This window comes from Canis lupus, chromosome 23, assembly GCF_048164855.1.
Source record: "Canis lupus baileyi chromosome 23, mCanLup2.hap1, whole genome shotgun sequence".
Taxonomy (NCBI): domain Eukaryota; kingdom Metazoa; phylum Chordata; class Mammalia; order Carnivora; family Canidae; genus Canis; species Canis lupus.
Window position 1 is genome coordinate 21,186,586 of NC_132860.1, and position 27,890 is coordinate 21,214,475.

The 27,890-nt window shown below is 51.0% G+C and overlaps 1 protein-coding gene across 2 annotated transcripts; it reads left to right on the forward strand.

Moving 5' to 3' along the window:
• The first annotated feature begins 567 nt into the window (after positions 1 to 567).
• On the forward strand, positions 568 to 25,514 carry TRIM3 (tripartite motif containing 3). Of its 2 annotated transcripts, none has more exons than XM_072794266.1 (12): positions 568 to 681; positions 8,961 to 9,126; positions 15,367 to 15,598; positions 15,823 to 15,974; positions 16,187 to 16,367; positions 16,625 to 17,357; positions 17,494 to 17,597; positions 22,761 to 22,928; positions 23,118 to 23,286; positions 23,558 to 23,628; positions 24,669 to 24,809; positions 24,938 to 25,514. In XM_072794266.1, exons 2-12 carry the CDS (start codon positions 8,996 to 8,998, stop codon positions 25,088 to 25,090), a joined length of 2,235 nt encoding a protein of 744 aa, XP_072650367.1. In that variant the 5' UTR covers positions 568 to 681; positions 8,961 to 8,995; the 3' UTR covers positions 25,091 to 25,514. The 2 variants fall into 2 exon arrangements, with proteins under 2 accessions (XP_072650367.1, XP_072650368.1); XM_072794267.1 differs by lacking the exon at positions 568 to 681 and adding an exon at positions 774 to 892.
• Positions 25,515 to 27,890: the final 2,376 nt, after the last annotated feature.

Consider the following 27,890-nt stretch of genomic DNA (forward strand, 5'->3'; position numbering starts at 1 on the left):
GAGCCCAATCAAGTCCTCCCCCCTTCGCCCCGCCCGCCCCCTCTAGCGCTCGGGTACTGCCCTTCCACCTGGGGGGCCGCTGGCCGCGAGGGCCCGTGCCCCCGCCGCCCCGCGCAGCTGGGAGCACACTGCAGATTCCGAAGGAGCCCCCCGGGAAGGCCGGGAAGTGCGCCCCCGGGAGGGCCCGCACCGGCTCCCCGAGTCCCAATCTCTGCCGCCGAGCCTCAGCCCAGCCCCGAGACCTACTACGCCGCCCTGGCCCGGAGCGGCCGGGAACGAGGAGCCGCTGGCCGGGGATCCGGGGCCGGGGATCCGGGATCCGGCTCTCGCGCTCCCCAGCCGGCCGGCCGCGGCAGCTCCCGCAGGCGCCCCGGGGCGGGGGGGGGGACGGGGGGGCCGGGGCGGGCGGGGCCTCGGCGGCGGCGGGCGGGGCGTGGGTGGGGCCTCGGCGCGCGAGCCGCCCCCTCCCCCGGCGGGTCCGCAGCCCCGCCCCGGCCCCTCCCTCCGGCCTGTGCGGCGGGTCCGGCGGCGGCGCCGGCGCGGGGACAGGCGGAGGCGCGGGGCGTGGGGCGGCGCCGCGGGCAGGGCCGGGCGGTCGGGCGCTGGCAGCGGGGGCAGCGCCGCGGGCCGCTCCGAGTGGCCGCAGCCTGGGCCTCGGTCCTCCCTTCCTGCTCCGCCGCGGTGAGTGCGACGGGCGGCCCCCGGGGGTGCATTTGTGTCCCTGTCTGCCCGGCCCCGGGTCCGAGCCCGAGCGGCGGTGTGTCTGTCCGAGCGTCTGCGGGTGGGGGCACAGATGCTTTTCAAAAGCTGTGTCTGTCTCGGTCCACGTGAGGCGTGTCCGTGTCCGTGCGAGCAGTGGGGGGATTCCTCGGGCTGTGGCTGCTCACGTGAGGTCCGTGCTAGGGGGGAGGCGCGGGTGGATGGGTGATGGTTGCTTGGGGCGCGGGGTCTGGGAGCTTGTGTGTGCTGGCGGAGGTGTCGGAGGCTGCGGCCGAGGGTGGCGGCGGGGTGGCGGGTGGGGTTGCTGAATGGGACTCTGGAATCTTGTGGCCCAGCTCGTCGGAAGGGTTCCTTTCTCCCTGGTGCAGACACCTCCGCCCCTGGCTCCCCGCTCCATCCTCCTCGGCACCAAGAAGCCCACCAGCCGGGGTGGAGGACCCTCTTCCTCCTCTAGCACTGGTCCCTGGACGGGAAGCCTCATCCGGAGGCTGCTTGTTGTAGGAAAGGACCCCTCTGGTTCCCCTTCAGCCTGGGCCCCGCTTGGAGGACCCCAGGCCCCTCCCTGGTCCTAGCCTCCTCCCTTCTGGACTTGGCTTCAGATCTTGGGCTGCAAACCTGCAGGGACAGATGGTTGCAGGTTGGAGGGGCAGGCTACACCCCAGGGAGGTCGGTCTGACTGCGGGCAGGTCCTGGGCTTGTTCCTGGTGTGGGGGTCTCTGATGTGGACAGCATAAACCCAGGACTAGCACCAGCAGGAAGGTGAGATCTGGGAGGCTGGAGTGGGTGCAGAGGTCTTTTTCACAGGTCTTTCCCTGCTTGTCTGTCCAGCTCGCCACGGCCCATTCATCCCCTAAGTAGGGCTCTGGTTTGCTGCAGAATTGGAGTCAGAGCTGCAGGCCTGACAGGTGCCCTGCCTCTCTTGGCTTGCATGCCTCCAGTGACAGAGCACTTAACTACCTTCTGCTGTGGAAGAGCTTTTTTATGTTAAGTAGAGGTCTTTTTCCCTGGAACTTTGTTTACTTGTCTTGTTATTGCCTGTGCTTTTGCCTCTCTGTCTGGTGAGAGGGAACTGCAGTGATTTAAACATGGCTCTCCTGTCACCAACATATACTGAGCACCCTCTGTGTGCCAGGTGCTGCCTCAGCCACTTAGGGGACAATGACATTCTTGCTGAGAGAAGAGCTTGAGTAAAGGCCCATAGTTGTGAACACAGCCTGGGTTCAGAAAAACAGAGCAAAACCATATGGCTAGGGTATAGGGTGCCCAGGGGGAGTGTTATGGGTGCCCTCAACTTAGCAAACATTTGTTTTGGAAGGGAGGTGGGGGCAACTGCAATCACCCTCCAACACAGCTAACCGTACTGTAGGAATCAGCAATCAAATCCTGAAGATGGGATTTAATCATGGCACATATTATAGTCTGTAGGGACCTTTGGCTAGAAAGAGAACCTTGGGAATCGCAAATTTGGGAAACAAAAAGACATCGCCCCCCCCCCCATCCCAATTTACAAGTAAGGAGATGGAATAGAAACTTGCCCAGAGTCTAACCTTGCATTAGTGACATTAGTAACAGAGTCAAGACTAGCTCCTAAATCTCCTGACCTTTTAACTGAGATACATTTTAGAGGCAGAATCAAGGATATAGTCATAGCTGGTATCTGAAAGGTAAAAGAATGGGGAGAATGGAGAAGATTCCCATCTATGTAGAGATGTCCAAGCTATCTATGGTTGATACATGGGCCTGGTGTTCAAGACAGTTTTCTCCACAGGAGATAAAGTTTTGGGAGTCAAGAGGATAGTAGCTGAAACCATGGGAGGTGATATTTCCCAGGCAGAGTATGAAACTAAGAGAAGAGGTCCTGGATCAAAGCCCTGAGGAGTTAGACATTTAAGGAATGGGCAGTGAAGGCACAGCCGGAGAGGCAGTTGGAGAACCTGTATCAAGTGGATCATGAAAACATCTAGTATAACCTCTGCCCTTTTGAGTCTTGCTATCTTGCCCCAACTGGTCCATGTTTCTTAATTTTTCATGTTTCTGTACCTTTACTCACTGTTTTCCCAGTGTACCTATCAAGCTGCTACAAGAGTCTGTTCATATATCCCTTCCTCTGGAAGCCTTTTTTATTCTCCTTCACCACTTTCAGAGTTAGATACTTCCTCCTTTTTCTGGCCATAACAGTTTGAATATGTCAGTATCATGACACCACATTATAGTCATGTATTTCCGTGTCTCTTTCCCACACCAGTCTGAGACTTGTGAGGGACAAGGAGTGCATCTGTTTCAGTTTTGTGTCTCCAGTTTCCTGTTTAGGAGCCTGGTCCAGAGTATGCCCAGGGCAGTCTGATTCTTTGATAGGTTGATCAGCTGATTGGACCGTTCACCCACCTGCTGAGTCTGGCAGTTGCGGGGGTGATGGCACTGTGGATTTCATCACTTTCCATCCCTGCCAATCTTACTGAAAGGATTCCTTGGTTTTCAGGACTTTACTTCCTCCAGAGCTTTATCTGTTCCTGAGAAACCCCCAAAACTGTAACCTGCAGTCATTGTCATTTTGTTGAGGTCTCAAATGATCAAATACACTTGGGGGCTAGTGAACAGGAGTGAGTCATTTTAAGAACAAAGTGAGCCTCGCTGACCTCTTGCATCATTTTTTTTTTTAACAATGCCTTGGTCACCTACCTCTAGCCACAGCTGTGTAAATCATGTGTACCGGGACTCTCGTGAGGTTGTAGGAGAAAGTCATCGGGAAAATGGGATGCTGTTTGAGAATTTGGAGAAACTGAAAAGCCTTGAAACGTATCCTTTGCAGATGCCGAGGATCTGATGGAGTCAGCAATGGCTTTCTTCATTTACTCACAGTTAACTTCCTTCTCAGCCCTCTGGATCTGGCTTCCTCTCCTCCAGCCTCTGGAAACCATACTCCTTAAAGCTAATGACAGTTTCTTTTTGGCTTTAGATCCTAGGGCCTCTCTGCAGCATTTCACTGTTGCCTTATCCATGAAGCTTCTTCTCCTTTGATCTTCATGATATCTCTCCTTCCTGTTTCTCCTAGTTTCTCTGGCCACACCTTTTCAGTTTCTTTACAAACAAGCTTTGTTTTCTGGGCCTATCCCTTAAATGTTGAGGTTCCTCGGGGCACGGTCCCAGGCTCTCCTTTCTCTCCTTATACTCTGAGTGATGTCAGCCAATTCCATGGCTTTAGGCACCATCTCTACACCAATGACTCCAGAATCTCTATCCCCGGGCCGATCTCTTTCCTAGGCTTTCCCACCTCCAACTGGACTTCTCCATTCAAATGTCCCATAGGCACCTCAGATTTGTCTTAGGGAAACACTGAACTTATCATCCTTTCATTCAGCGGCTCCTCTTCCAGATTTTCCAAGCCAGAAAACAAGGAATCATCTCTAATTCTTTCTTGTCCGTCTACTCTTCACATGACACCAATCAGTCATCAAGTTCTGTTGATTCTTCCCTATGAAATCAACTTCTCTGCATCTCCCCTTGGCTACTCCCCTAGTCAAGGCCACCATCAGCTCTCCTGTGGAATATCATGCAGTCTCACCTTTGTCCTGGTGACGCCCCTAAACTAATTTTCACACAGAAGTAAAAAAAAGTGACTCTTGTGCCTCTATCACTTTATATGTAAACCCTCTCTACCCATCTTTCCCAACCCACGTAACCCAACGTTTCCTTTGCTCTTTGGATAAAACCTTAATTCCCAAGCAGGGAAGAATAAAGTCTAAACTCCTTAGTAAGGCCAACCAAGCATTGTGTGATCTAGCCCCTGCCTACCACTCCACCTCATTTCTTTTTTTTTTTTTTTTAAGATTTCATTTATTAATTTGAGAGAGAGGGAGAGCACAAGCAGGGGGAACAGCAGGCAGAGGAAGAGGGAGAAGTAGGCTCTACACCAAAGAGGGAGCCTAATGTGGGACTCGATCCCAGGACCCCAGGATCATGACCTGAGCTGAAGGTAGATGCTTAACTGACTGACCCACCCAGGTGCCCTCTACCTCATTTGTTAGCCCTCCTCTGTTACAGTATGTGACTCAGTCTCCTGATGTAGAAGGCACCATCCTCTGTAAGTTACTCATCCTGGAGCTCTCAGTGTGAGTGTCACTTTCTTTAGGAGAACTCTCTTGACCCCCAACCTCCAGAAACCCCCTTCCCCTGCCCCAGCTCTAGATTAGGTGAGTTCTGTGCTCCTGTAGCAAACTGCTTTCCCACATAGTCTTCTATGTTGCATTGCAGTAATCTATTTATTAGATTGCAGAATCCATGAAGGCTGCACTGTGACTATTTATCTTTGTATTCCCAGTCCTAGCAGAGTTGTTGAGTGAATGCTGAATGAGGAAATGAGGTGCCTTTAGAACTGAGCCATAAAAGATGGGTGGGGTAAGGGATGCAGGGATGGCAGTGGGCAGCCCGAGGAAGGAGTGTGAACCCTCAGCTCTGAGTTCAAGATCTTCCAACTTTCCACTGTGGAAAACAGTCCACCTAAACCATTACATGAAGGACCTTGGGGGCAGATCTCTAAGACATGGTGGGATGGGAGAGGTGGGAGTGGGAACCCAAGACAAGAAGGGAATCTTAGTGATTCAGGCTGGGGTATGGCCTTAGCGGTTGCATGCCCAGCAAGTCTGGGTGGGGAACTGAAGCAGGAAGGGGAAGGGAGGGAGGAGCTGCCTGTCCTTGGATGTAGCCCAGTCCCCGCCCCTGTGTGACAGGCTGAGAGAGCCCTTTGGGATTGGAGAGAGGTGGAGCCTGATGTCCAGCTGCCCCAGCAGTACCCAGTAGGCTACTCCTACTCTTCCTCCCAGCCACTCCTACTTTTTCTCCTAGCCCTCCCCTTCACCAGACAGAAGCTTCAGCTTGGCTCCCACCTCCTAACCTTCCACCAACCCTCAGCCTGTCCTCCTCCTGCTCTGTTGTCCTGGTGTTAGGTCTCTCTGGAGAGAGAACCTCAGAATCCCAGTGAGCATCAGGAGAGGATGCTCTCAGAGATGCCCTTCCTATCCCAATCCTACTCATGCCCACCCTTATACAAATATAAGACATATGCAGTTCAGCCCTTCTTCTGCTCCTCCCCAAACCTGAAGAGGGTTCTGGACTGGCCCCCACAGCAGACAGACATGCATTCATTCATTCATTCATTCACTCACTCACTTGTCCTTACAGAAGCCCATGATGCATCTAGCTGGGCACAGATAGTTGTTACGATCGTAGCCACTGCGTGTTTTGAAGTAGTCCAGTTCTGCCTCCCTTCATGGCCACATTTCTCTCGAGAATTGTCTACAGCCACTATTGTTCAAGTCTTCATCTTTACTCATCACTCAGCTACTCTAATGCCATTGCTTCCCCTACTGTGCCACGTAGCCAAACTGGTGGGCATCCCAGTCTTCATCTGCCTTCATCATCCCTTCATTCTTGAATCACTCTCTTCCTTGGATTTATTTGGTTCCACAGTCTCTTGGTTTTCTTCCACCCCTTTGGGTTCTTCACTCTCCACTCTACTCTCTGTCCCTAGGTGGCCTCATCCATTCTCATCGTTTTAAGTGTCATTAATATGCCAATCCTTCTCAAATGGTAACCAGCCAGATTCTATTCTACTCAGCTTATATTCTATTCCTTTCTTGACATCTCTACCTGGACATCATATAGAAAGTCAAACTTCACATGCTGAAAGGAGAGTGCTCCACAGCAGTTCCTCAGCTTTCACTGTCTCTGAGCATGGCCTATCATTTGCTCAAGGGAGTCATTATTGGCATTCTCTTTTCCCTCTCACACCCAATCCATTGTGATGTCTTTTTTAAAAAATATTTTATTTATTTATTCATGAGAGAGAGAGAGGCAGAGACATAGGCAGAGGGAGAAGCAGGCTCCTGGTGGGGAGCCCAATGCAGGACTCTATCCCAGTACCCTGGGGTCATGCCCTGAGCCAAAGGCAGATACTCAACAACTGAGCCGCCCAGGCGCCCCTTCATGATGTCTTTTTGATTCAGCCTCATGAGTATTTCTCAAATTAGTCTACCTTTTTGCCTATATCTCTGCTAATACCAAACATCATCTGACAGGAAGAACTGAGGTAGCTTCCTCACTAGTCTCCCTGCTTCCACTCTGGCTCCTCCTCAATCCTCTTAGCTACCAGAGGAGCTTTTAAATTTATTTTTATTTTTTTTTGTAAATTACAACATCCCCCTTCCTCCCCTAGGGTAAAGTCCAAAATTTTAAAGTCAAGGTTCTTGGTGCACTCATTTTATCCTACCTTCCCTAATTCACCTCTTGCCTTTTATTCACTTTGCACTGACCACATAGTCCTTTTGGGTTCCCAGTGAACCTTCTACCTAAGAACTTTCATTCCTGCCATTCCTTCAGCCCAGAATGATTCCCCTCCATCAATCTTTGATGCCCCATCCTCATCCCTACCATTTTCCTTCCATTCTTCAGAGCTCAGCTTAAAAGTTACCTTGCTGGGAGAGGCCCTCTCTGATCACCCAAACAAAAAAAATATTCTTCCTCATAGGATCCTTTCTTCTTTATAGCACTCTCCTCCCCTACAATTTGTAAATATGTAGTTTTAAATTTTACTTTTAAAATATATGTCAGGGCATCTATGTGTTGCATTCAGTTAAACATCCAACAGTTGGTTTCAGCTCAGATTGTGGTCTCATAGTGGTGAGATCAAGCCCCATGTTGGGCTTCTTGCTCAGCATGGAGTCTGCTTGGGATTTTCTCTTTCCCTCTCCCTCTGTCTCTCCTGCTAGTGCATGCTGTCGCTCTCTCTCTAAGATAAATAAACGTTTAACAAATAAATAAACAATAAAATAAATGTCACCACCTCCCCACCGCAAGGACAGTGACCATATCTATTTTGTTTATCACTCTTTCCCCAGCGCCTGCACAAAGTAGGCACTTAACAAATATTTGTTGAATTATGGAATTAATTCAGTAAATATTGATCAATCCTTATGTTGGGCTCTGTACTAAGTGTTAAGAATAAAATAATAAGATATACTGTCTGCCTTCAAGAACTCTGCATGTAGTGGAGGAAACAGAGAAGTAACAAGGAAATTGCAGTAGAGCATATCCAGGCTAGAATGGAGGAGTACAGGGTGCGGAGGGACCTAAAGGTAGGATAGCTAACCCAGACTTCAGGAAATCAGGGAGGGCCTTCTGGAGGAAGTGACATTTATGTGGAGACCTGAAAGGTAAGTGGGAGCCAGCTAGGCAAAGGGGAGCTTGGAAGAGGATCTCAGGCAAAGAGAACAGAAGGTGTGACTGCCCAGAAGCAAAAGAGAACAAGGAGTTTTCCGGGAACTGAAGAGACACCAGTGTGACTGATTATAGAATCATGAGACATGAGGTAGTAGAGGGAGGTATGGGCCAGACACAGCTAAGCCTTGTTGGCCGCTCCAACGAGTTTGGACATTGTCCCCTGGACAATAGAAAGAACCATTGAAGGATCTTAATAGGGAGGAGGTGACAAGGTGGAACCTGTGTCTTAGGAGCCTCAGTTTAGTTGCGAGGGAGATGGATATTAGATGGATAAGAGGCACAAGTGAAGAAACAAGGGTACCAGTTAGAAGGCTGTCACTATATCACAGGACAGATTTGGTGGCAACCTGAACTGAGGGCAGTAGATGTGTGGTTGGAAAAAAGGGCATAAGATATTCGGGAGGCAGAGTCCACAAGACCTGATACTGACTGGATGTGGATACTGATATTGAATGTGATCCCAGGCAGTCGTGCTGAGGGCTGGGTCAGAGCTTAGGAAGAAGAGCTGCGGGAGAGACCCTCCATGAAGAAAGCCCCCTGGAGGAAGATTTGGGGAAGGCAGAGGAAGTGAAGGGTGGGTGTCCTTGAAAGTGGGCATCCCTGTACTGTGCAGTCAGCGTGCACTATTGCAAATTCTCAAAACATCCGTTTGAGGTATGCACTATTCCCACAATTGCAAATTAGGAAACTGAGGCTCAGAGAGGTTATATGAATTGTCTGAGGTTACATACCTGGTAAGAGGCTTTGAAACCCAATCTAACCCTAAGTCTGGTTTTAACCAGAGCGCCATGCTCGGAGGTCACTGGGCCCACCTACTTCACCCTGTTCCCTCCTGATCTCTGCCTGTCCTGCCTCTGGCAGGGAAGAAACGGGGTTAGTTCTCTGCAGGGGAATTTGAGTGGTGGGGATTGGGTGGGGAGAGGGAGCGTGGGCTTCCCTGGGGCTGACCGTTTCTCTGTACGCAGGCTGGTGTGAGTGGCAGGAACCCTCCGTGGGCACCATGGCGAAGAGGGAGGACAGCCCTGGCCCAGAGGTCCAGCCGATGGACAAGCAGTTCCTGGTGTGCAGCATCTGTCTGGATCGGTACCGGTGCCCCAAGGTTCTGCCTTGCCTGCATACCTTTTGTGAGAGGTGAGGGGGTGTGTGTACCAGGGAGGGATGAGGACCTTGCAGGCCCCCCTAAGAGGGGTGGCATGTGTAAACCTATAGGAGATAAGGGAAGTGCATACACATGGAGGGGAGCAGATGGACCCTAACCTGCAAGAGATGAGGTTTTGGTGCAAGAACGTGTGAGAGGCCAGAAGCTGCTGACCCTGGGTCATAGTACCTGCCCTTTGCCAGACCTCAAGGCAGCTTTCAACACTGCCAGAGAAATCAGACAGAGCGGAGACTCTCCACGAGCTGCAGCACCCGTGGGAGGACAGATGAGGGTCTTTCCTTCCCCGCTTGTCTTCATGGTTGTTCTGAGGCCCTGAATGAAAGGCATCACTCCCCACCTTTAGGCTTTTATCCGTTATTTATTCATTCTACAGCTATTTATTTATTGAGCATCTACTATGTCCCAGACTGTCCCAGGCATTGGGTATGTTAAGCAAACTGATGTAATACTTGCTCTTAGACAGCTTACAGTGTAGTTAAGGAGAAAGAGAGTCATCAAACTGTCCTACAGCCAGACTGCAGATAAATATTGCCCCTTCATAAGGCTGCAAATAAAGTGGTAAGCTACGAGAGTTTATGGTTTAGAGAATGAGGGAAGGCTTCCCTGTGCGACCTGGAGGATGCACTAAGTGATGTTAGCAAGTTAACAAGTGGTACAAGCATTTGAGGCAGAAATGGGAAAAGGCATGTGGAATGAGGGAGTGTGTCAGGTAAGAGGGCCTGGAGGAAGTCTGCTGAGGCTGGAGCAGAGCTATGTGATTGAGGTGGTAGGGGTGAAGCTAGAGAGGCAGGTGGGACTCTCACCACAGGAGGCTTGGTAGACATGTTAGAGAATTTTGCCTTTACCCTGAGGTCCCCATGAAGCCTTTGGCCCCTGGGTCTTCTTGCCATTGCCTCCACCCAAGCCTTCCCACTGCCTCCTGCCTTCACTGAAAGCTGCCTCTGTCACAGGGACACGCTTTTCTTCCAACCTCACCGCTCTTTAAGATTTCAGCTCTACTCTCTCACCCCATCATCAACTGGAAACAGTCTCAGCCTTCTGGTCTATTCCAAGCTCTTCCATCAACCTGATGACTTCACTACTCACTTGGGCCTCTTGGTTCTCAACTGTTTCTCCAGGGACATCCTCCAGACCACCTCAGTCTACTCTCTCCCAACTGTGTCTGGAACTTGCCATTACCCAGAATAATATCACCTCTGTGGTCATAAACTCTGGTATCCCCTTCCTGCTCCCATTACCCCATTCCCACTCTAGCAGCTTTGACTGGGTATAGACGCCCAGCCCCCTCAACTGCTCCCTCTCCCAGCCACCAGCTCCATCCTTTCTTACCCATGCCAGGCCCTGTGGCTGACCACCTGACTGGCTGCCATAATTTCCTCAGGTCTTTGTTCTTTTCTGAACCCACGCAGCCGCAGCCGATGCTCAACCCTGGATCAGAACTGTAATTGGACATCTCTGTACCTCCTCCTAGGCCCAGTTCACTGAGCTCTCATGGAGAAAATAAGTGCCTGAGAAATTATCACAGTAACTACAATATATCAATTGCTTAGTATCTGCCAGGGACTGGCTAAGTGAAATACATGTATTGAACTGCTTAATCCTCACAATAGATACTTTGTTATCCTCATTTTAGAGGGGAATAAACTAGGGTTAAGAGTCACTGAGTAATTAAGAAATGTTTCTGAGGTTCCACAGTAAGTAAATAGCTGAGGTCTGAATGTCTGAATCCAGGTTTGACTTCAGGGCCTTCACTCTTAACTACTACTCATTCATTTATCCCTCAGTCCCTGCTGTCAAAGAGCTTTACTCTAGTGGGTGGTGACTGACAGTAAGCAAGCAAATAATCAAACAGGAGAGGTGCAGCAAAGTTCTTTGCAGGAAATAAAGAGGGATTGAGTGGGGATGGTTGGGCCAGGGGCTACTCTACATAGAATCATCAGGGAAGGCTTCCCTGAGGAGGTGACATTTGACCTGAGGCCTGAGGATGAGGAGATTCACTTGCAGATTGGCCCATGTAGTGGGAAAAGCCAGTGCCAAGGCCTTTGGGAAGGGGTAGAGATCTGGGCTATACTCAAAAGAAGTGAGTATAGCTAAATGAGGAGGATGAAGTGAGGTCCAAAAGCATCAGGATAGTTTGTGGAGGAACTTGGTGGTTTTAGGAGAGTGTTTAGATTTTATTCTAAACACAACGGGAAACCATTGGAGGAGGGTTTTTGTTTTTGTTTTTTGTTTAGGCAAGGAAATAACGTGACATAAATTAGATTTTAAAGCTCCCTCTGGCTGCTGTGTGGAGAATGGATTACAGAGGTGCAAGAATGGAAAGAGGAAACCGGTTAGGAAGGTAGTATAAGCCAGGTATGCTCAACACATAGGAAGGAGATCTCGATGAGTTTGCAAATATTTTGCTGAGGAAACCCCAGATTCAGTGAGCTGGGCAGAGAGCTGCAGGGAAACAGATTTTAATGGCTGAAATTCAGATAGTAGGGTTGATGCAGAGATTGGCAATGAGAAACGGGAGGTAGGGGTAGCATGGGAGAGGACAACTGAGGTGAAGTGGAAGAAAAGATCACTGGTTGTGCGAAGGTCAAAGAATTGAGATTCTGATGGTGGAGGGGTCACCTTGCGGATGTCAGAGCCCTTGAGAGTGACGACAGGAGTTTGTGTGTATGTGTGTGTGTGTGCACGTGGGCGCACGCATAGGGGGTGGGGTGGGGTGGGGTAGTGCTGGTGGGGGCAGTCTTGGGGGTGGCAGTAACAGAAGAAGAGAGTGAGCCAGAAGAGTCATTGGGCAAGCCACCATGAGGCCACTGGAGATAATAACAGGAGGGTGGTATAGACAGAACACATGAGCTTCCAAGGAGCTGTAGAAGAACAGAAATGTTCCAGCTGCGAGCAAGGAGAGTTCAACCCCACCTTCTGGCCCTAAGGAATGTGGAGTGTGAGACAAAACCACTCTCTACTTGACACGACTGCTGGCAAAACTAGGTCACAAATTAGTTAATATTTGTGAAGCACTTAGAATCGTGCCTGGCACACAGTGTTTATTGAATAAATAAAAATTAATTAATGCAGATCCAGAGGTGTAGAGAACATTAAGAGAAGAAATTGAGGATATGGGAAAGTATACACCATGCAGATAGATCTCCCCTCTATAGATTCATGGTCTTCAAACACAGCCAGGGGCTGTGTTTCTAGAAAGCTTCATCTCCTCCTCCCTTCAGTGACTAATCCCAGCCTTTACCAGTCTCCGGAACCCCTCCTTTGCTCTTGGCAGCCCATCTTGCCTGAGGGAAGCGAGGCATCCTCTCTAACTTTACCCCTGCGCTCAGGTACATCCATCTCTCTTTCCCCCTTCCCCCACGCAGAGAATGGGGTCCACTCCTCCTCCTCAGGCCACCTGGAGCCATTACCCCCTCCCAGAGTCCTGTCCGTGTTTCTTCTTGTCTCTGCTGGCTCCTCAATTTATAAACATGTTCAGGCTCCCATTACAAACAGATAGGAACTCTCCTGTGTCCCTTCATCTCCTGCAAGCTGCCATGCAGTCCCTCATGCCAAGCCCCTTCTTCCTCAAACCCCCAACCTCCATTCACTCTTAACCAGCAGCAGTCAAGCTTTCTTTCCTCTGGCACCGCCCCCCCCCCCCCCACAATTTTCTTTACAGACAAAACTACTCTCACACTGGGCAAGTTCAGGGGGCCTTTCCCCAGTCCTTACCTCCCCTGACTCCTCAGGCACTTTCACACTGATCAGGATCCTTCACCTCCTTCTGGAAATGCACTACTTACTTTGATGCCTTATCAGTGCCTCTCCTCCTACTTCTCTGCTGGTTCCTCTTTGCTCTCCTCATTCAGTATTTGTTCTGCCCTGCTCTTGTCACTGACTATGCCTTTTGGGTTGATCTCATCCTCCCCTGTGGCTACAGAGGCTACCTCAATGTTGATGGTACCCCATCTCTCTCTGCCTTTTCCCCACCTGTCCTACTACCCAGATGTCCTGCTGTTCCAGTAAACTCAGCCAGGTCAAAGCTGAACTCCTTTATAAACCACTCCTCTGTCTGTGTTTCTCATCTTAGTGACTGTCACCACCATCCAGTCCATCTTCTAAGCTAGGAATCTGGGAGTCAACCAAGACTCATCTCTCACTCCCCATATCTACTCAGACCTAACACCTCCCACTGCTGTACTTCTTAAATGCTTCTCAAATTTGTTTTCCAGCTCCTAGTCTACATTGCTACTGCCTAATTCCAGGTTCTTCTCATCCACTGCAAGATCTCTTACAAGACTATTGTGAGAGCATCTTGGCTAAGCACATGTTTTGCCTTGGATTTGAGTCCAGGCTCCAGTGCTCACTAGCCTGTTACCTTGGATGACTTACCCTTTCTGAGTCCATTAACATAAACATAAGGCACAGAGCAAGGCACCTGGCACATAGTACTTAATAAACAGTAGCTGGATGCTGCTGCTGCTGCTATCTGCTGTCTCATCACATTCAAATTCATGTTCCACACAGAGGCAATGAAGAGGATAAAATGTAAAAGTGGCTATACCATGCTCCCGGTGTTCCCTGTTGCTATCGGGATAATTTCTTTCTTTTTCTTTCTTTCTCTTTCTTTCTTTCTTCTTTTCTTTCTTTCTTTCTTTCTTTCTTTCTTTCTTTCTTTCTTTCTTTCTTTTTTCTTTCTTTTTTCTTTCTTTCTTTCTTTCTTTCTTTCTTTCTTTCTTTCTTTCTTTCTTTCTTTCTTCATTCTTTCTCTTTCTTCTTTCTTTCTTTTTTAGATTTTCATTAATTTATTTGGGAAAGAAAGAGCAAGTAAGAGAAAGAGCAAGCAGAAGTGGGGGAGGGGCAGAGGTAGAAGGAGAAGCAGACTTCCTGCTGAGCAGGGAGCCTGAAGCAGGGGCCAATCCTAGGGCCCTGAGACCATGACCTGAGCTCAAGGTAGACGCTTAACCAACTGAGCCACCCAGGCACCCCTGGGATCATTTCAAAGCTCCTAGTATGGGCTATGTTACCTTGCATAACTGGCGCCTGTCTCTCTCTTAGACTTCTCTTACCATTTCTTGCCTTGGACTTGATTTCCACCCACCCCAAACTGCTTCCCTGCTTACATGATGCTGTTTCTGGCTACCTTCTATGTCTGGAACACCCTTCCTCTTCTCCCTGCACTTTTCTTTGGTTAGGCTAACAATGATTTATCCAGGAAGATTTAGCCTACACCCTCTGAAGCTTTTCCTGGCTTTTCTCTCCACTTGTACCTGGGGCCAGATGCCCTTTCTATGCATTTCCTTATCACTGTATGTATAGTAGTCTTTTGCTAGTAATAAATAATACTAATACCCTACAATATATAATGCTTGCTCTGAGTTGGCATGTAAGCTCTTTATTTTTTTTTTTAAGATTTTATTTATTTATTCATGAGAGGCAGAGAGAGAGAGAGAGAGAGAGGCAGAGGCACAGGCAGAGGAAGAAGCAGGCTCAATGCAGGGAGCCGGATGTGGGACTTGATCCCAGAACTCCAGGGTAATGCCCTGGGCCAAAGGCAGGCGCTAAACTGCTGAACCACCCAGGGCTCCCCATAGCACTTTACATTTAATCCTCCCTCCAAAACCCTGTGAAGTCTGTGCTGTCTCCATTTTACACAGGAAGGATACTTGGCTCATAAAAGTTAAGTAACTTATCAGGGGTCACATAGTATAATAGATGACTGACCTAGAAATTGAACCCAGGCAGCCTAACTCCAGACCCATGCCCTTATCATTATACTATTTACTTCTATAAACTCTGACTTTTTTCCTCTGTAGACTTGGAAGTATTTTAGTGATGGGTACTGCGCTTTATCTGTTTATCCCAAGAGCTTGGCACAAATTTGGCAAGAGTAGGCAGTCGGTAAATGTTTAATGAGTTAATGGGGCTATTTGCACGTTTTCTATGAGAACGGTTTGTAAACACCTTGAAAGGTGAGCCTGTTTGTACACACTGTGAAGAATGCAGATCTGTCTGCTTTTCTGAGAGATCAGGGATGTGTTTTACTCACTTGTGAAAGGTGAGGCCTTTTACACCTGCTGGCAGGACAAGATTTGTGTGCCAACCAGAGAGATTTCAAAATGAAGTGTACACCTGTGAGGAGAAGGATTGGCATCCCTGGAAGGCGTGAGGAGGGGTGCACTGATTTTGCCCACCCCTCATCCTTTTGACTCCCCCTCCTCCCTGGCCAGATGCCTCCAGAACTACATCCCTGCCCAGAGCCTGACGCTGTCATGTCCAGTATGTCGGCAGACGTCCATCCTCCCGGAGCAGGGCGTCTCTGCACTGCAGAACAACTTCTTCATCAGCAGCCTCATGGAGGCGATGCAGCAGGCACCTGATGGGGCCCACGACCCCGAGGACCCCCACCCCCTCAGCGCAGTGGCTGGCCGCCCCCTCTCCTGCCCCAACCATGAAGGCAAGGTGGGCCCAAGCAGGCCCAGTGAGGCCAGGACTTGGGGTGGAGGGCAAGGAGAGGCTGGGAGAGGGGCTGAGGGGCTGAGGGTGAGAGGGCGTTTTGTTGGATAAGTGGTCCAGGTAGGGGGATGCACTTGGAAGGTGAGGGGCGAGGAGGGCAGAGCGGGCGGGGAGGAGACAAAGAAGCCTGGTGTCTAGCCATTGCCTGACTGGAGTGCTTATGCCGCCAGACGATGGAGTTTTACTGTGAGGCCTGTGAGACGGCCATGTGCGGCGAGTGCCGCGCCGGGGAGCACCGCGAGCACGGCACCGTGCTGCTGCGCGACGTGGTGGAGCAGCACAAGGCGGCCCTGCAGCGCCAGCTCGAGGCGGTGCGCGGCCGGTAGGAGCCTGGTGGGAACCGGGGCTGGCGGGGCCTGGGCTGGTGGGGCAGGGGAGGGACCCCGGGGAGGCTTAGAAATAAAACTCTTAGGGAGGGCGGGGAGGTCTCAGGTAGGGGATCTCCTCGAGGGCACAGTGGAGACCCCCTGAGAAGGAATGGTTTGGTGAAAGCATCCTCAAGCAACCGCGGTATGAGATGTTTCCCCTCCCTAGACTGCCACAGCTGTCTGCAGCTATCGCCTTAGTGGGGGGCATCAGCCAGCAGCTGCAGGAGCGCAAAGCAGAGGCCCTGGCCCAGATCAGCGCAGTCTTCGAGGACCTGGAGCAAGCGCTGCAGCAGCGCAAGCAGGCTCTGGTCAGCGACCTGGAGGCCATTTGTGGGGCCAAGCAGAAGGTGCGTCTGTTCACCCTTCCCTACCACTGCCCCTTGTGAGATGGCCTTGTTACCACCGTGCCTTCCCTGCTTTCCACGTCTGGGCACCCCGTTCTGCCTTCTGACCTGGCCCCGTAGGGAGGGCAATACCCGTGTCCCTTGTCCATACCCAGCCTCTTGCATTTCTTTCGTGCTGTAGTACTCTAAGTTCGTAAGGAATCACACAGACCCCTTCCGTGCCGGTCTGCGCACCCAACCCTCCCCTCACCCCTCCTCAGGTGTTGCAGACCCAGTTAGACACACTGCGCCAGGGTCAGGAGCACATCGGCAGCAGCTGCAGCTTCGCGGAGCAGGCGCTGCGCCTGGGCTCGGCCCCGGAGGTGCTGTTGGTGCGCAAGCACATGCGAGAGCGGCTGGCGGCGTTGGCGGCGCAGGCCTTCCCCGAGCGGCCGCACGAGAACGCACAGCTGGAACTGGTCCTCGAGGTCGACGGGCTGCGGCGCTCGGTGCTCAATCTCGGCGCGCTGCTCACCACGAGCGCCACGGCCCACGAGACCGTGGCCACGGGCGAGGGCCTGCGCCAGGCTCTTGTGGGCCAGCCCGCCTCGCTCACCGTCACTACCAAAGACAAGGACGGGAGGCTGGTGCGCACGGGCAGCGCCGAGCTGCGCGCCGAGATCACGGGCCCCGACGGCGCGCGCCTCCCGGTGCCGGTGGTGGACCACAAGAACGGCACGTACGAGCTCGTGTATACGGCACGCGCGGAGGGCGAGCTGCTCCTCTCGGTGCTGCTCTACGGACAGCCGGTGCGCGGCAGCCCCTTCCGCGTGCGGGCCCTGCGCCCCGGGGACCTGCCCCCTTCCCCCGACGACGTCAAGCGCCGCGTCAAGTCCCCCGGCGGCCCCGGCAGCCACGTGCGCCAGAAGGCGGTGCGGAGGCCCAGCTCCATGTACAGCACCGGAGGCAAACGGAAGGACAACCCCATCGAGGACGAGCTTGTCTTCCGCGTTGGTACGCGGGGGTGGAGGGCGGAGGGCCCAGCCGGGCGGGGGCGGGGGCGGCTCGGGCAGTGGGCCGGCGGTTCTCGAGCACCACTCAAGATGACCTCAGCCAATTGTTCTGTTTTCCTCCCCTGCCCTCCCCACAGGCAGTCGAGGAAGGGAGAAGGGCGAATTCACCAATTTACAGGGAGTGTCGGCAGCTAGCAGCGGCCGCATAGTGGTAGCAGACAGCAACAACCAATGTATCCAGGTAAGCGCCTTGCCAGTTCTCCCCTGACACCGGTGAAGGTTCTCAAACTAGACCTCCTGAAAAAAACAGAGCGTACCAGTCACCTCTTGAAAGATGAACCAATCCTTGAAGATAGTACCAGTCCTTAAAGAGCAATGAATCGCAGCACCATCCCTCACCCACCCACTTGCCATCCACTTCCAGTGGCCACAACCCTATCCAGCACCTTCGCAGTTAGGTGCCAGCGTTTTCCTGTGCTTGCAGCCTCTACCTCCCAGGCTGAGCCTCTGTCCACGTGAGCACCTGGACTCCAAAGATCTGGTTGATTCTGCATACCCCTCTGTCTCCATTGGAGCATCCACCTGACTGGCTTACTTTCTCCCCTGTCCCCACGTGGTCGGGATGCAGGCATTGCCCTCTCCTGCTTTCTTTCATCATACCAGCCTGGTCCTAGAGTGTCTCTTGTCCATGCTGGTCTCTGCAAACATCTGGTTGGCTAGTCAAGTGGGAGCGACTGATGAAGAGAGGTGTCTTCCAGAGGCTAAACTGTAGTGCAGCCTCAAACGTGGTCCTGCACCCAGCGCTCCCAGCCCCTCACATGCCTGATGAAAACATCTGCTCCACCAATGGGCGTGGCCTCACTCTGCACTTTGAGCTCCTTAAAGCCAGGAAGCATGATTTTCTCTCTGTATTCCTTGTAGTGAGCCCAGAGCCTAGTGACAGGCACCAGCTTGATAGAGCAGATAGCAGTTAAAAGCTTAGGCTCTGAAACCAGACACCTGGGCTTGAATCCTAGTCTGCCACTTACTGACAAGTCATGTGACCTCTCTGAGCTTCAGTTAGCTCATGTTAAAATTGGGAAAAGAATACCTTGTGGAGTTGCTGGGAGCATTAAAATGACGTAATGCACGTTACCTGACACCTGGTGAACCTTCTAATGTTAGGTATTGTTAAAAATATCATTGTCCAGGTGGAGACTGTAAACAAAAGCCAGGAGGTAGGAAAGTGCCGGAGGGGGGTTGTTCAGGGAACTGGAAGAATCCTAGCCAGCTGGAGGTGGATTACTATTAGGAGCCGAGTAGCTGAGGTTATATTGTAAACAGTTTTGGAGAGGATGCTGTGGAATTTTTATTTTATCTTGTGCAGGATTGTTTCTAACTACCAGGCACTTCAGTTCTTGGAAACATTTTATCAGGTGGCTAAACCTTTCTTGAAGATCCTTGCTTCACAACATCTATAAACTTAAAGCTCTTCCTCACCCTGCCTGAATACCCGTGCCACAGGTCTGTCACCTCAGTGTCAGCTCCTCCCACTCCCTGCCTTCCAGGTTAGCAGGCTGAAGGTGCCAGGAACTCTTCAACAACCATTGTCCCAGTCCTGTCCAGCTTGCTTTTATTCCTGCCTTATTCCTGAGGGGAGAGGAATGGAGAGGTGCAGGGCAGCACATGGAAGCTTTCGGGTCCAGCCAAGATAGTGAGCGGATGGGGGGTGGAGGTGGTGCCAAGGCCCTACTCAGTCCCACCCTCCACCTTCCAACTCCTTTTCTCCTCCTTATGCCAGAGATGCCTTCTGGCCCCAAAAGCTGAAATTTGGGAAACTGTCCCTGGTGTGCACACACATGGACGTTCACATGCACACAAAGATGTTTGCTACTTTGTCTCCCTAATGAAGGACTGGGGAGTTGAGAGAGAGGGCCTGGGGCAGCCCCCTTTCCTCTCCAGACACCTGCTACTCCTACAGCAGGCCTCCTTGCTCCTACTCCACCTGTACCCCAATTTTATAACTGCTAGGACCTGGGCTCTCAGATTCCAGAGCTGAGTTACTGGGTTTTCCTTTATTTTGGGGTCCTCCAGCTTCATATGGGCCAGGCTCCCATATAGATGTTGCCTCCCCACCCTGTTCATGACGTTTGGTGACCTTGTGAACTTTTCCTCCTTTGGCTTGTCTATGGTGACAGCTGAGGCAAATCCCCTCGTAGTGCCTAATCAGCATCAGCTGACAAAAGAGAAAAAAACATTTTGTGATTTTTGAATGAAGAATTTGATTTGTATATATTATATTCCTGTGTAATAGTTTTAGTCCAGAAATTTTATCAGCTTTTCTGTGAAAACTTGCTCATTTCCTTCAGGCAGAAGATTAATCACATTCTTCTCTGAGTTCCCTCGGCCTTTGCTACAGCACTTTTCATTCTTTATTAGAATCATTGGTTTGTCCTGTTGTTTCTTTTTAGTCTCTCTGCCCCACCCGCACCTTGCCTCTAGACTCAGATCCTGAAGTTACTTAGTGCTACTATCGTGTAGGAGAGAGGTGTTAAGGACCAAACTAAGGCACCAGCAGATTCTAGAGACATTAAGAGGGCAAATATGGAGGCACCTGCATGGCTCAGTTGGTTAAGTGTCTGCTTTCAGCTCAGGTCATGATCCCAGGGTCCTAGGATCAAGCCCCATGTTGGGTTTCTTGCTCAGAGGGGACCTTACTTCTCTCTCTCTCCCTCTGCCTGCTGCTGCTCCTCCTCCTCATGCTTGTGCTCATTCTCTCTCTCTCTCTCAAATAAATAAAATCTTAAAAAAAAAGAAAGCAAATATGGCAGGTTTTGATGAGCCATCAGATGTCAAGGGAGAAGAAGAGATCAAGAATAGCAGGACTTGGTGCCCTATGTAGCTGGTGCTGCCATTCAGGAGCAGGCCTGGTATCAATTGGTGATTTCCCTTCTTCCCCCCCCCCCTTCTGTACATGTTGAGCGGCTGTGCAGCAGGACTGGAGATGCCCAGTTCTGTGTGAGGCTGAGCCAAGGAATTTGTACATTTGTTGACTGACTGCTGTGTGCCCGTTGCTGTGCCAGCAGTGCAAATGCAGCAGCAAGCCAGGCAGACGGTCTCTGTCCCACCTGACGCTTACCTCCTTGGGAGACAAGAGTATTTAGCAGTTAGTTTGCAGGAGTGACAGTTGTTAATAGAACTGTGAAGCATATGGCATAGGCCTACCTTTATGTGTGTATGTTGACTCAAGGGCTGGAGTTGGTCATGGGAAATTTCTCTGAAGAAGTGACCTGGAAATGTCTGAGAATCAAAAGATGAGTAGGAGTTGGCCAGGTGTCAGAGGTAGATAGGATAGGAAGGGAAGAGCTAGACACCACCACCTCCACCAAGCCTCAGTGTTGAGTTGGACCAAGCTGCCTAGACCAGAGGGGGAAGAATTGCAGCCTTGCTGCTGATCTAGCAGGACCTTTTAGCCCCTCTGACATCAGCTCTTCCACTCGAGGTGCCTCCCTGTCATGCTGGCTAATGCTGGCCTGCCACAAGAGACCAGGGCAGACCCCAGCCGCTGGGCTGGCCAGCCAGCTGAGGGCATGCTGGAAGTCCACGTCAGGAGGGATTGAGGTCTGCTGGTGGGTCCAGTTCAAACAGCCCTGCAGGCCTAAGAGATGGGGATGGGGCAGGGGCAGGGGGCCTAGGCCACTAAGGAAGGAGCAAAGCCAAGACCCAGAACTTGAGCTCCCCAAGGCTGCTCCTGGCTCATCTTCTGTCCCTAGAGCCTGTAACAAAGCCGAGTATGTGAGACTTGTATAGTGAGTGATGTTTTGGCTGTGAAGGAGAAATAAGAAGGCTTGGCTATAGAGGGAAGGAGCATTAAAGGAGGTGCTTTTAGGATGGGGAGACCTGAGCATGTTGGACACCTACTAAAGGAGGAGGTAGGAGAGGGGAAAAGTTTGGAAGGATTGCTCTGTCTGGGAAGAAGGCTCCTTGTCAGCCTCTTAGCCTGGACATACTCACCCTTGTCCACCACCCCACCTTTTCTTGTCTACTGCCAAGTATTATTGTCTTCCTCCTATGTCTCCTGAGTCTATCTTTGCACCAGCAACTACCCTGGAACAAGCCATCATCACTTCTCACCTGGACTAATACATCACCTCTAACTGCCCAGCTAGTGTCCAGTTTAGACTCCTCCCTGCAGCCCAAGTATTCTTTCCTAAAAGCTCCCATGTGTTTTTTCCAACAGTACCAAGCAATTATCAGTGGACACTAACCAGGTGCCCTGCAGATTTAACTGAATTTTGACACTGTCTACTAGAGATAGCATCACTTCCCATAAAACTGTCCCCGCCTCAGATGCCAGTCACAAGTCCAGGTTGTTCCTTGTGCTTCTGACTGACCAGCTATAAATTGGAGGGTCATACGACCCCCTCCTCAGGTTTGGTTAATTTGCTACAGTGACTCATAGAATTCAGAGGAACATTTAATTATGTTTACCAGTTTACTATAAAGGATACAGATGAACAGCCAGATGGAGAAGTACATAGGGTGAGGTCTAGAAGAATCTTTAATGTAGGAACTTGGTCCCTGTAGAACTGGGGCACACCGCCCTCCTAGCACCAACCTGGAAGCACATCAAATCTGTACCATTCCTCTCTTCTTCCCAGAGATGAGTGGGTGGGGCTGAAAGTTCCAACTCTTTAATGATTTGTTCTTTCTGGTGACCAGCCCCATCCTGAAGCTGTGTAGGAGCCCCATCCTGAGTCACCTCATTATCATGAGCTCAAAAGGGGCTCCTTGTGAATGGCAAAAGACACTCCTATTAATCAGGAAATTCCAAGGCTTTGAGGAGCTCTGTGTCAGGCACTGGGGACAAAGACCAAGTATATTTCTTGTTATACCACAAAAGCAGATCTCATCTTGTCACTCTCCTCTCACTTTCTCCAGAAATTTTCCGTGGATCCTCATTACACCCAGGAGAAAACCTTGTTCCTTCTGTTCATGGGAGTGCTCCCTGCAGTCCAGCCACCCTGGATGAGCAGTGCCCATACTGCACCCTGTGCCTTTTACCTACTGTTCACTCTGCTCAAATGCCTTTCCTCCTCCTTTACTGGCCAGTGTTGCTTTGTCTCTTGGCCTCCTTATTAGGCTGTTAACTCAGACATACCTCTCTTGGAACCTTCCCTGGCCATTCCCCCTCACCCCTGTCCTCTTCCTACAGTCTCTCTCCTTCATATCTGTGCTGCATGTGACCTCAGGTCTGCAGCCGTGTCTGATTCTTCCCTGTGCCCCCCAGCATGGTGTCAGTAAGTGCTCATTGAATGACTGAATGAATGGGGGGGGGTTTCCTCCCTCAGGATCTTGCTCCCTTCCCTCTGTGCCCACAGTCTCTCCCCTCCTTCCCGCTCCTTCCCTTGCTCCTCTGCTCCAGGTTTTCTCCAATGAAGGCCAGTTCAAATTCCGCTTTGGGGTCCGAGGGCGCTCACCAGGGCAGCTGCAGCGTCCCACAGGTGTGGCAGTGGACACCAATGGAGACATTATTGTGGCAGACTATGACAACCGTTGGGTCAGCATCTTCTCCCCTGAGGGCAAATTCAAGGTAAGAGGCCTACTGCTGTCACTGTGCTCTGCACTTCAGATGGCCTGCCGAGGTGACCATTTTAGCGCCTCCTGGTGGTCAGGGCCCAGAATGGTCCATCCCTAGCCCCATGTTCTCCTTTAGTGGCAGGCTGGGACTATTCTCCCCATAAGGCAGGAGAAAGCCCCTAATGATATCCTCTTCCTCCAGACCAAGATTGGAGCTGGCCGCCTCATGGGCCCCAAAGGAGTAGCCGTAGACCGGAACGGACATATCATTGTGGTAGACAACAAGTCTTGCTGCGTCTTTACCTTCCAGCCCAATGGCAAGCTGGTTGGCCGTTTTGGGGGCCGTGGGGCCACTGACCGCCACTTTGCAGGTATTGCGGAACAATTCAGAGATCTATTCTGACATCCCAGCCCCAGAGAACTACCTTGGACACCCCAGACTTAACCACCCCTCCTCCTAGGTCTGGGCCTTAAAGGACGCCCTGCCTTCACTATACCTTAGGACCATTATCCCAGAGATAACCTGTCAGCCTCTGAGACCCCACTTCTTTTCTAACACCCCAGCTCTGTCAATCCAGACACTCTTCTCCATCCCAGTCAGTGTCCCAGCTCACTGCCCTAGAGACCACTTTGTATTTTCAGGGCCTCATTTTGTGGCTGTGAACAACAAGAACGAGATTGTAGTGACGGATTTCCATAACCATTCAGTGAAGGTCAGTGTCTTCCTTTCCTCCATGACAGCTGTCCCAACATCCTTTCCTCTTTCACAAGACTCCTCTCTCTCTCACCTTTTTCCCCTCCTTGAGGTCATTCATTGGAATAATAAACATTTATGGCATGTCTACTTTGTCCTGGGCACTATGCTAGAAGCTGGGGATACAGTGATGAATAAGGCAAATACACTATCTTTTTGCTAATAGTCTAGTAGGGAAGAGGTAAAGCAGCATATTACAGTGTATTATTATGTTACAGTTATGTGGTAGGGAAGTGCAGGGAACTGTGTGAGGGCATAGCTGAAACATTTGATTCAGGTGAGAGGAGAACCACCTAAAGGAGCAGGGGAATTAACTAGGAGGGAGAGAAGGAAAGGATTTGAGGCAAGGGGGACCAGAGCAGCGAAGAACTGGAGGCAGAAACCCTTCAGCATGCTCAAGAAACCACAAGTAGTTCTGACTGTGTTTGAAGAGGGGAGTGGTTCCAGTACTGATGAGCCTTGGTGCCCTGTTAGGGGACTTGCTTTCTTCCTGAGAGCCGTGGGGAATCACCGAAGGGTTGCAAGGAGCAGGGCAGTGCAGTCCTGTGTCTTGGAAAGATCACTCTGGCTGGGGCGAGACTAGTGTCAGGAAGATCAGTCTTTTGTAGTAATCTAGATGAGAAATGTTGAGGACCACTACAGTGGCCATACATACAGGAGGGTGCAGATTTGAGATAGAATCAGCTGGTTGTGTGAATTTGCTGGTTGTCATGCAGAGGAGGAGGTGGAGTTGAGAATGCCTCCTGGGCCAAATGGGTGTTGCCATTCACCGAGAAAGAGAGCTTGGGGGAAGTAGAGCTGTTAGGCTTGATAAGCCCAGGGGACATCAGCTGGAGATGTTCTGTAGGCAGTGGGAAGCATGGATGTGAAGCCTGGGAAGAAGGGGGCTGGAGCTGCAGATCTGGGGGTCCTCAGCCCTGGGGCTTTACCCCGCCTCCTCTAAGGCCCTGCCCTGTGCCTGAGGCCGGGTCCCCAGCCCCCAGCCCTTTCCCCTGCCAGGTGTACAGTGCCGACGGAGAGTTCCTCTTCAAGTTTGGCTCCCACGGCGAGGGCAATGGGCAGTTCAACGCCCCCACGGGAGTAGCAGTGGACTCCAATGGGAACATCATCGTGGCTGACTGGGGCAACAGCCGCATCCAGGTGAGGCCCAGGGATGGCATGGGGGTGAGGCTGCTTGCTGTGCTCCATGCACCCTTCCCCTTCCCCCCTGAAAATGCCTGCCATCTGCCCGGTCTCACCTCTCCCTCCATTGTCCACTCATTCCCCAGGTATTCGACAGCTCTGGCTCCTTCCTGTCCTACATCAACACGTCTGCAGAGCCACTGTATGGCCCCCAGGGCCTGGCACTGACCTCAGATGGACACGTGGTGGTGGCCGATGCTGGCAACCACTGCTTTAAAGCTTATCGCTACCTCCAGTAGCTGCATAGGGGCCCTGCCTGGCTCATGGAGGGACAGACATGGGGGGATTGGACAAGAGGGTCTGGCCAGGAGGCAGGCCAGACCTGGCAGCACTGAATGTGGGCCGTGGGCATGGGTGTGCCCGGTGCCCTCCCTCTCCCCCTCTCCCAACCCCACGGTTGCACTTTATTTATTCGGTTCTTGCTTTGGTGACTGGGTGGGCCTGGACTGTGGTCCCAAGGATGTGTGCAGAGCTTCACCCTACCCCCCACCCCATACACACCTGCCCGGTCCCCTCAGTCTGCTCCCCACCCCCCATCCTGGGGCCAGAACAGCCTCTTACTCCAGGGCAGAAGTCCCTCTGGTTGTCTCCCTACCACCCTATACACAGTGACAGAGACAGCAATACCCCACCCCCCATATTAAGTAAATGTGTTCACCAAGATGGTTTTGTTGCTTTCTTGTGGGGAGGGGCTGTGAGGGTACCAGAGTTTGGGACTCATTCTGAACTAAAAGATGAGCAAGGAGGTAGGCAGAGAATCCAGATTCCCAAAGAGCCCTGATACGTTAAAGTTTCAGGAGTGGAGTGCAAAAAAGGGTGAACCCCTGGGACTCTTAGCCACCTGCCAGATCCCTGTCCCTAGGCCCTCATTTCCTGCAGAAATAGTAAGTCCTTTGGCAGATTGCCCTACAGCTAAGAAGGAGCCTGGGAAAAAATGACCCTTGCCCAGAATACAACCAGTAGCTGCAGGGAGAACAGTTTGAGGATATGATAGCAATCCTTGAAGCCCAGGTAAGGGACCTTGGGGCTAAGCCCAGATGGAAGCCACATGTGAGAGACTCTGTAGCCAATTTTAAAGCTCAGTGCTGAAGCTCTGGAGCCCCACTTAATCTTCCTGTTTTCCATTCTACAGTTGCCCATTCTCCACAGTGGAATGGGGGTCCTAGCATCCCTCCTGAGTTCTAGTGGGTCAGGGTTCGGCTGCCAATTCCAGAGATAACTACAACCAGCGCTCAGTGATTTGGAAGGCAGGGTCTATGACTTCTCCCTCTACAAAAGGCTGAGGCTCAGATGAATAGGGCATATGACTGATAAAAAGCAGAGCCTGGACTTGAATCTATAGCTGTCATACTCCTAATCTGAAAGTTGTTGCACCTTACTCATTATACCTCTTGCACCTGGCATGGTAACTGGCAGAGAAGGCACTCAACAAGATCTGGGGAATGATGGATCTGGCAAAGTTAGTTATGAGAGGTCATGGGAAAGCTCAAGACATTGTCCTCGTGTGGCATGATTCCCGGAGCTAGGATGGGAGGGCCTGTCCACAGACCTATGGAGGACCGTGCAGAAATCAAGGAGGCACCACGTGGACCCCTGGAAGTCTTGGTAATATTCACCTCCCTGATCCTCTGTTTCCACTGTTTGGGATCTGGTAGGCAGATGTAGGGACAGATGAATTCCCCGAAATTCTAGGGCAGGTGTTCTTATAGGGTCTGCACTTCTGGCTCCAATTATGAGTAGGATTGCCTAAACCCATGCCCTGGGCACCAGAGATGGGTATGCTCAATTATCCTTGGGAGCTCACAGGTGGATAGTCTATTCCTTCCCTGCACTCCCTTCTTTATATTTAGTTTTTTATTGAAGTATGGCTGACACATAATGTTAAATTAATTTAAGGGATATGTACTCCCTTTGTGACAGAGCACAAACAGTGGCTCTGAGGATGCAAGCTCAAAGTTCCCAGCCCTCAGCTTCTCACACACTCACGTTCTTGACATCTAAAAGTAGCAGGGGAATAAAATGGCAATAAAAATAAACTTCCTTGGGTGGGAAGCCCCAGATGGCTTTCCTACCAGATGGAGAACAGGTTGCTGGGCTGATTTCCATAGATACCAGTTTAGGTTGTCTGCCTAAGTCATGCAGAAGGTGTCTCAAGGTGGGGTTATTCACTTCCTCTTGACCTGATCACAGTGGGCCTTTTTCCTCCAATTCAGGCCTCAGGCCCAGAAGTAGTGGAAGTGGTACCTGACAGTAGAGGCTATGCCTTGACTTAGTTGGCATCAATCTTAACTAATCTTTATAGACTTGGAGATTACAGCAGGACCCCTGCTGGGGCAGGTTGGAAAGTTATTTTGTGGTCCCACAAGGGCTCACACCTGGTTTATATAGGGCATTCAGGTGATCAGAACAGCCCTGTGGCCATATATGGCCAGCTGGCTCATTTATTCATTCGACAAGTACTTCTGCACACTTTTGGTCAGAATGGTGGGCCCTGGGAATACAGACAGAAATGTTCTTTGCCCTTATGGAGCTTATAGTTTATTGTGGAAGGCAGGCAAACAAGTAAACACAAGGACGTAAGTGTGTAATGACAGTTTGTGTTAAAGCTGATGGAAATGAATAGAAAGCAATAAATAGAAGAATACAATGTTAAATAGGGTGGGCAAGGAAGGCCTCTTGAGCAGTGACCTGCAGGCTGGGATGGGGAAGCGAGTGGGGAACCATTTGTGTTAAGCAGAGGAGTTAGAGATTTCCAGACAAAGGAAGAGCAGGTACAAATGTCCTGAGGGGTCAAGATCTCAGTGTATTGGAAAACCTGAAAGAAGGCCTGGGTGATGGGGAGGAAGGAAGGCAGAGAGAGAGGAAAGAAACAAGTTTGGAAAGTCAGGCCTGCATTGGATCATTTAAATCAGAGTTTGGATTTGATCTGAACTCTCCTAGTAAACCACAGAAAGGTTGAAGTGCCAGAGAGGATGCTTTATGGGATGAACTGGCAGCTGGACAGTGATTCCGTAGGGTGAAAAGAAAAGTGAGAATAAA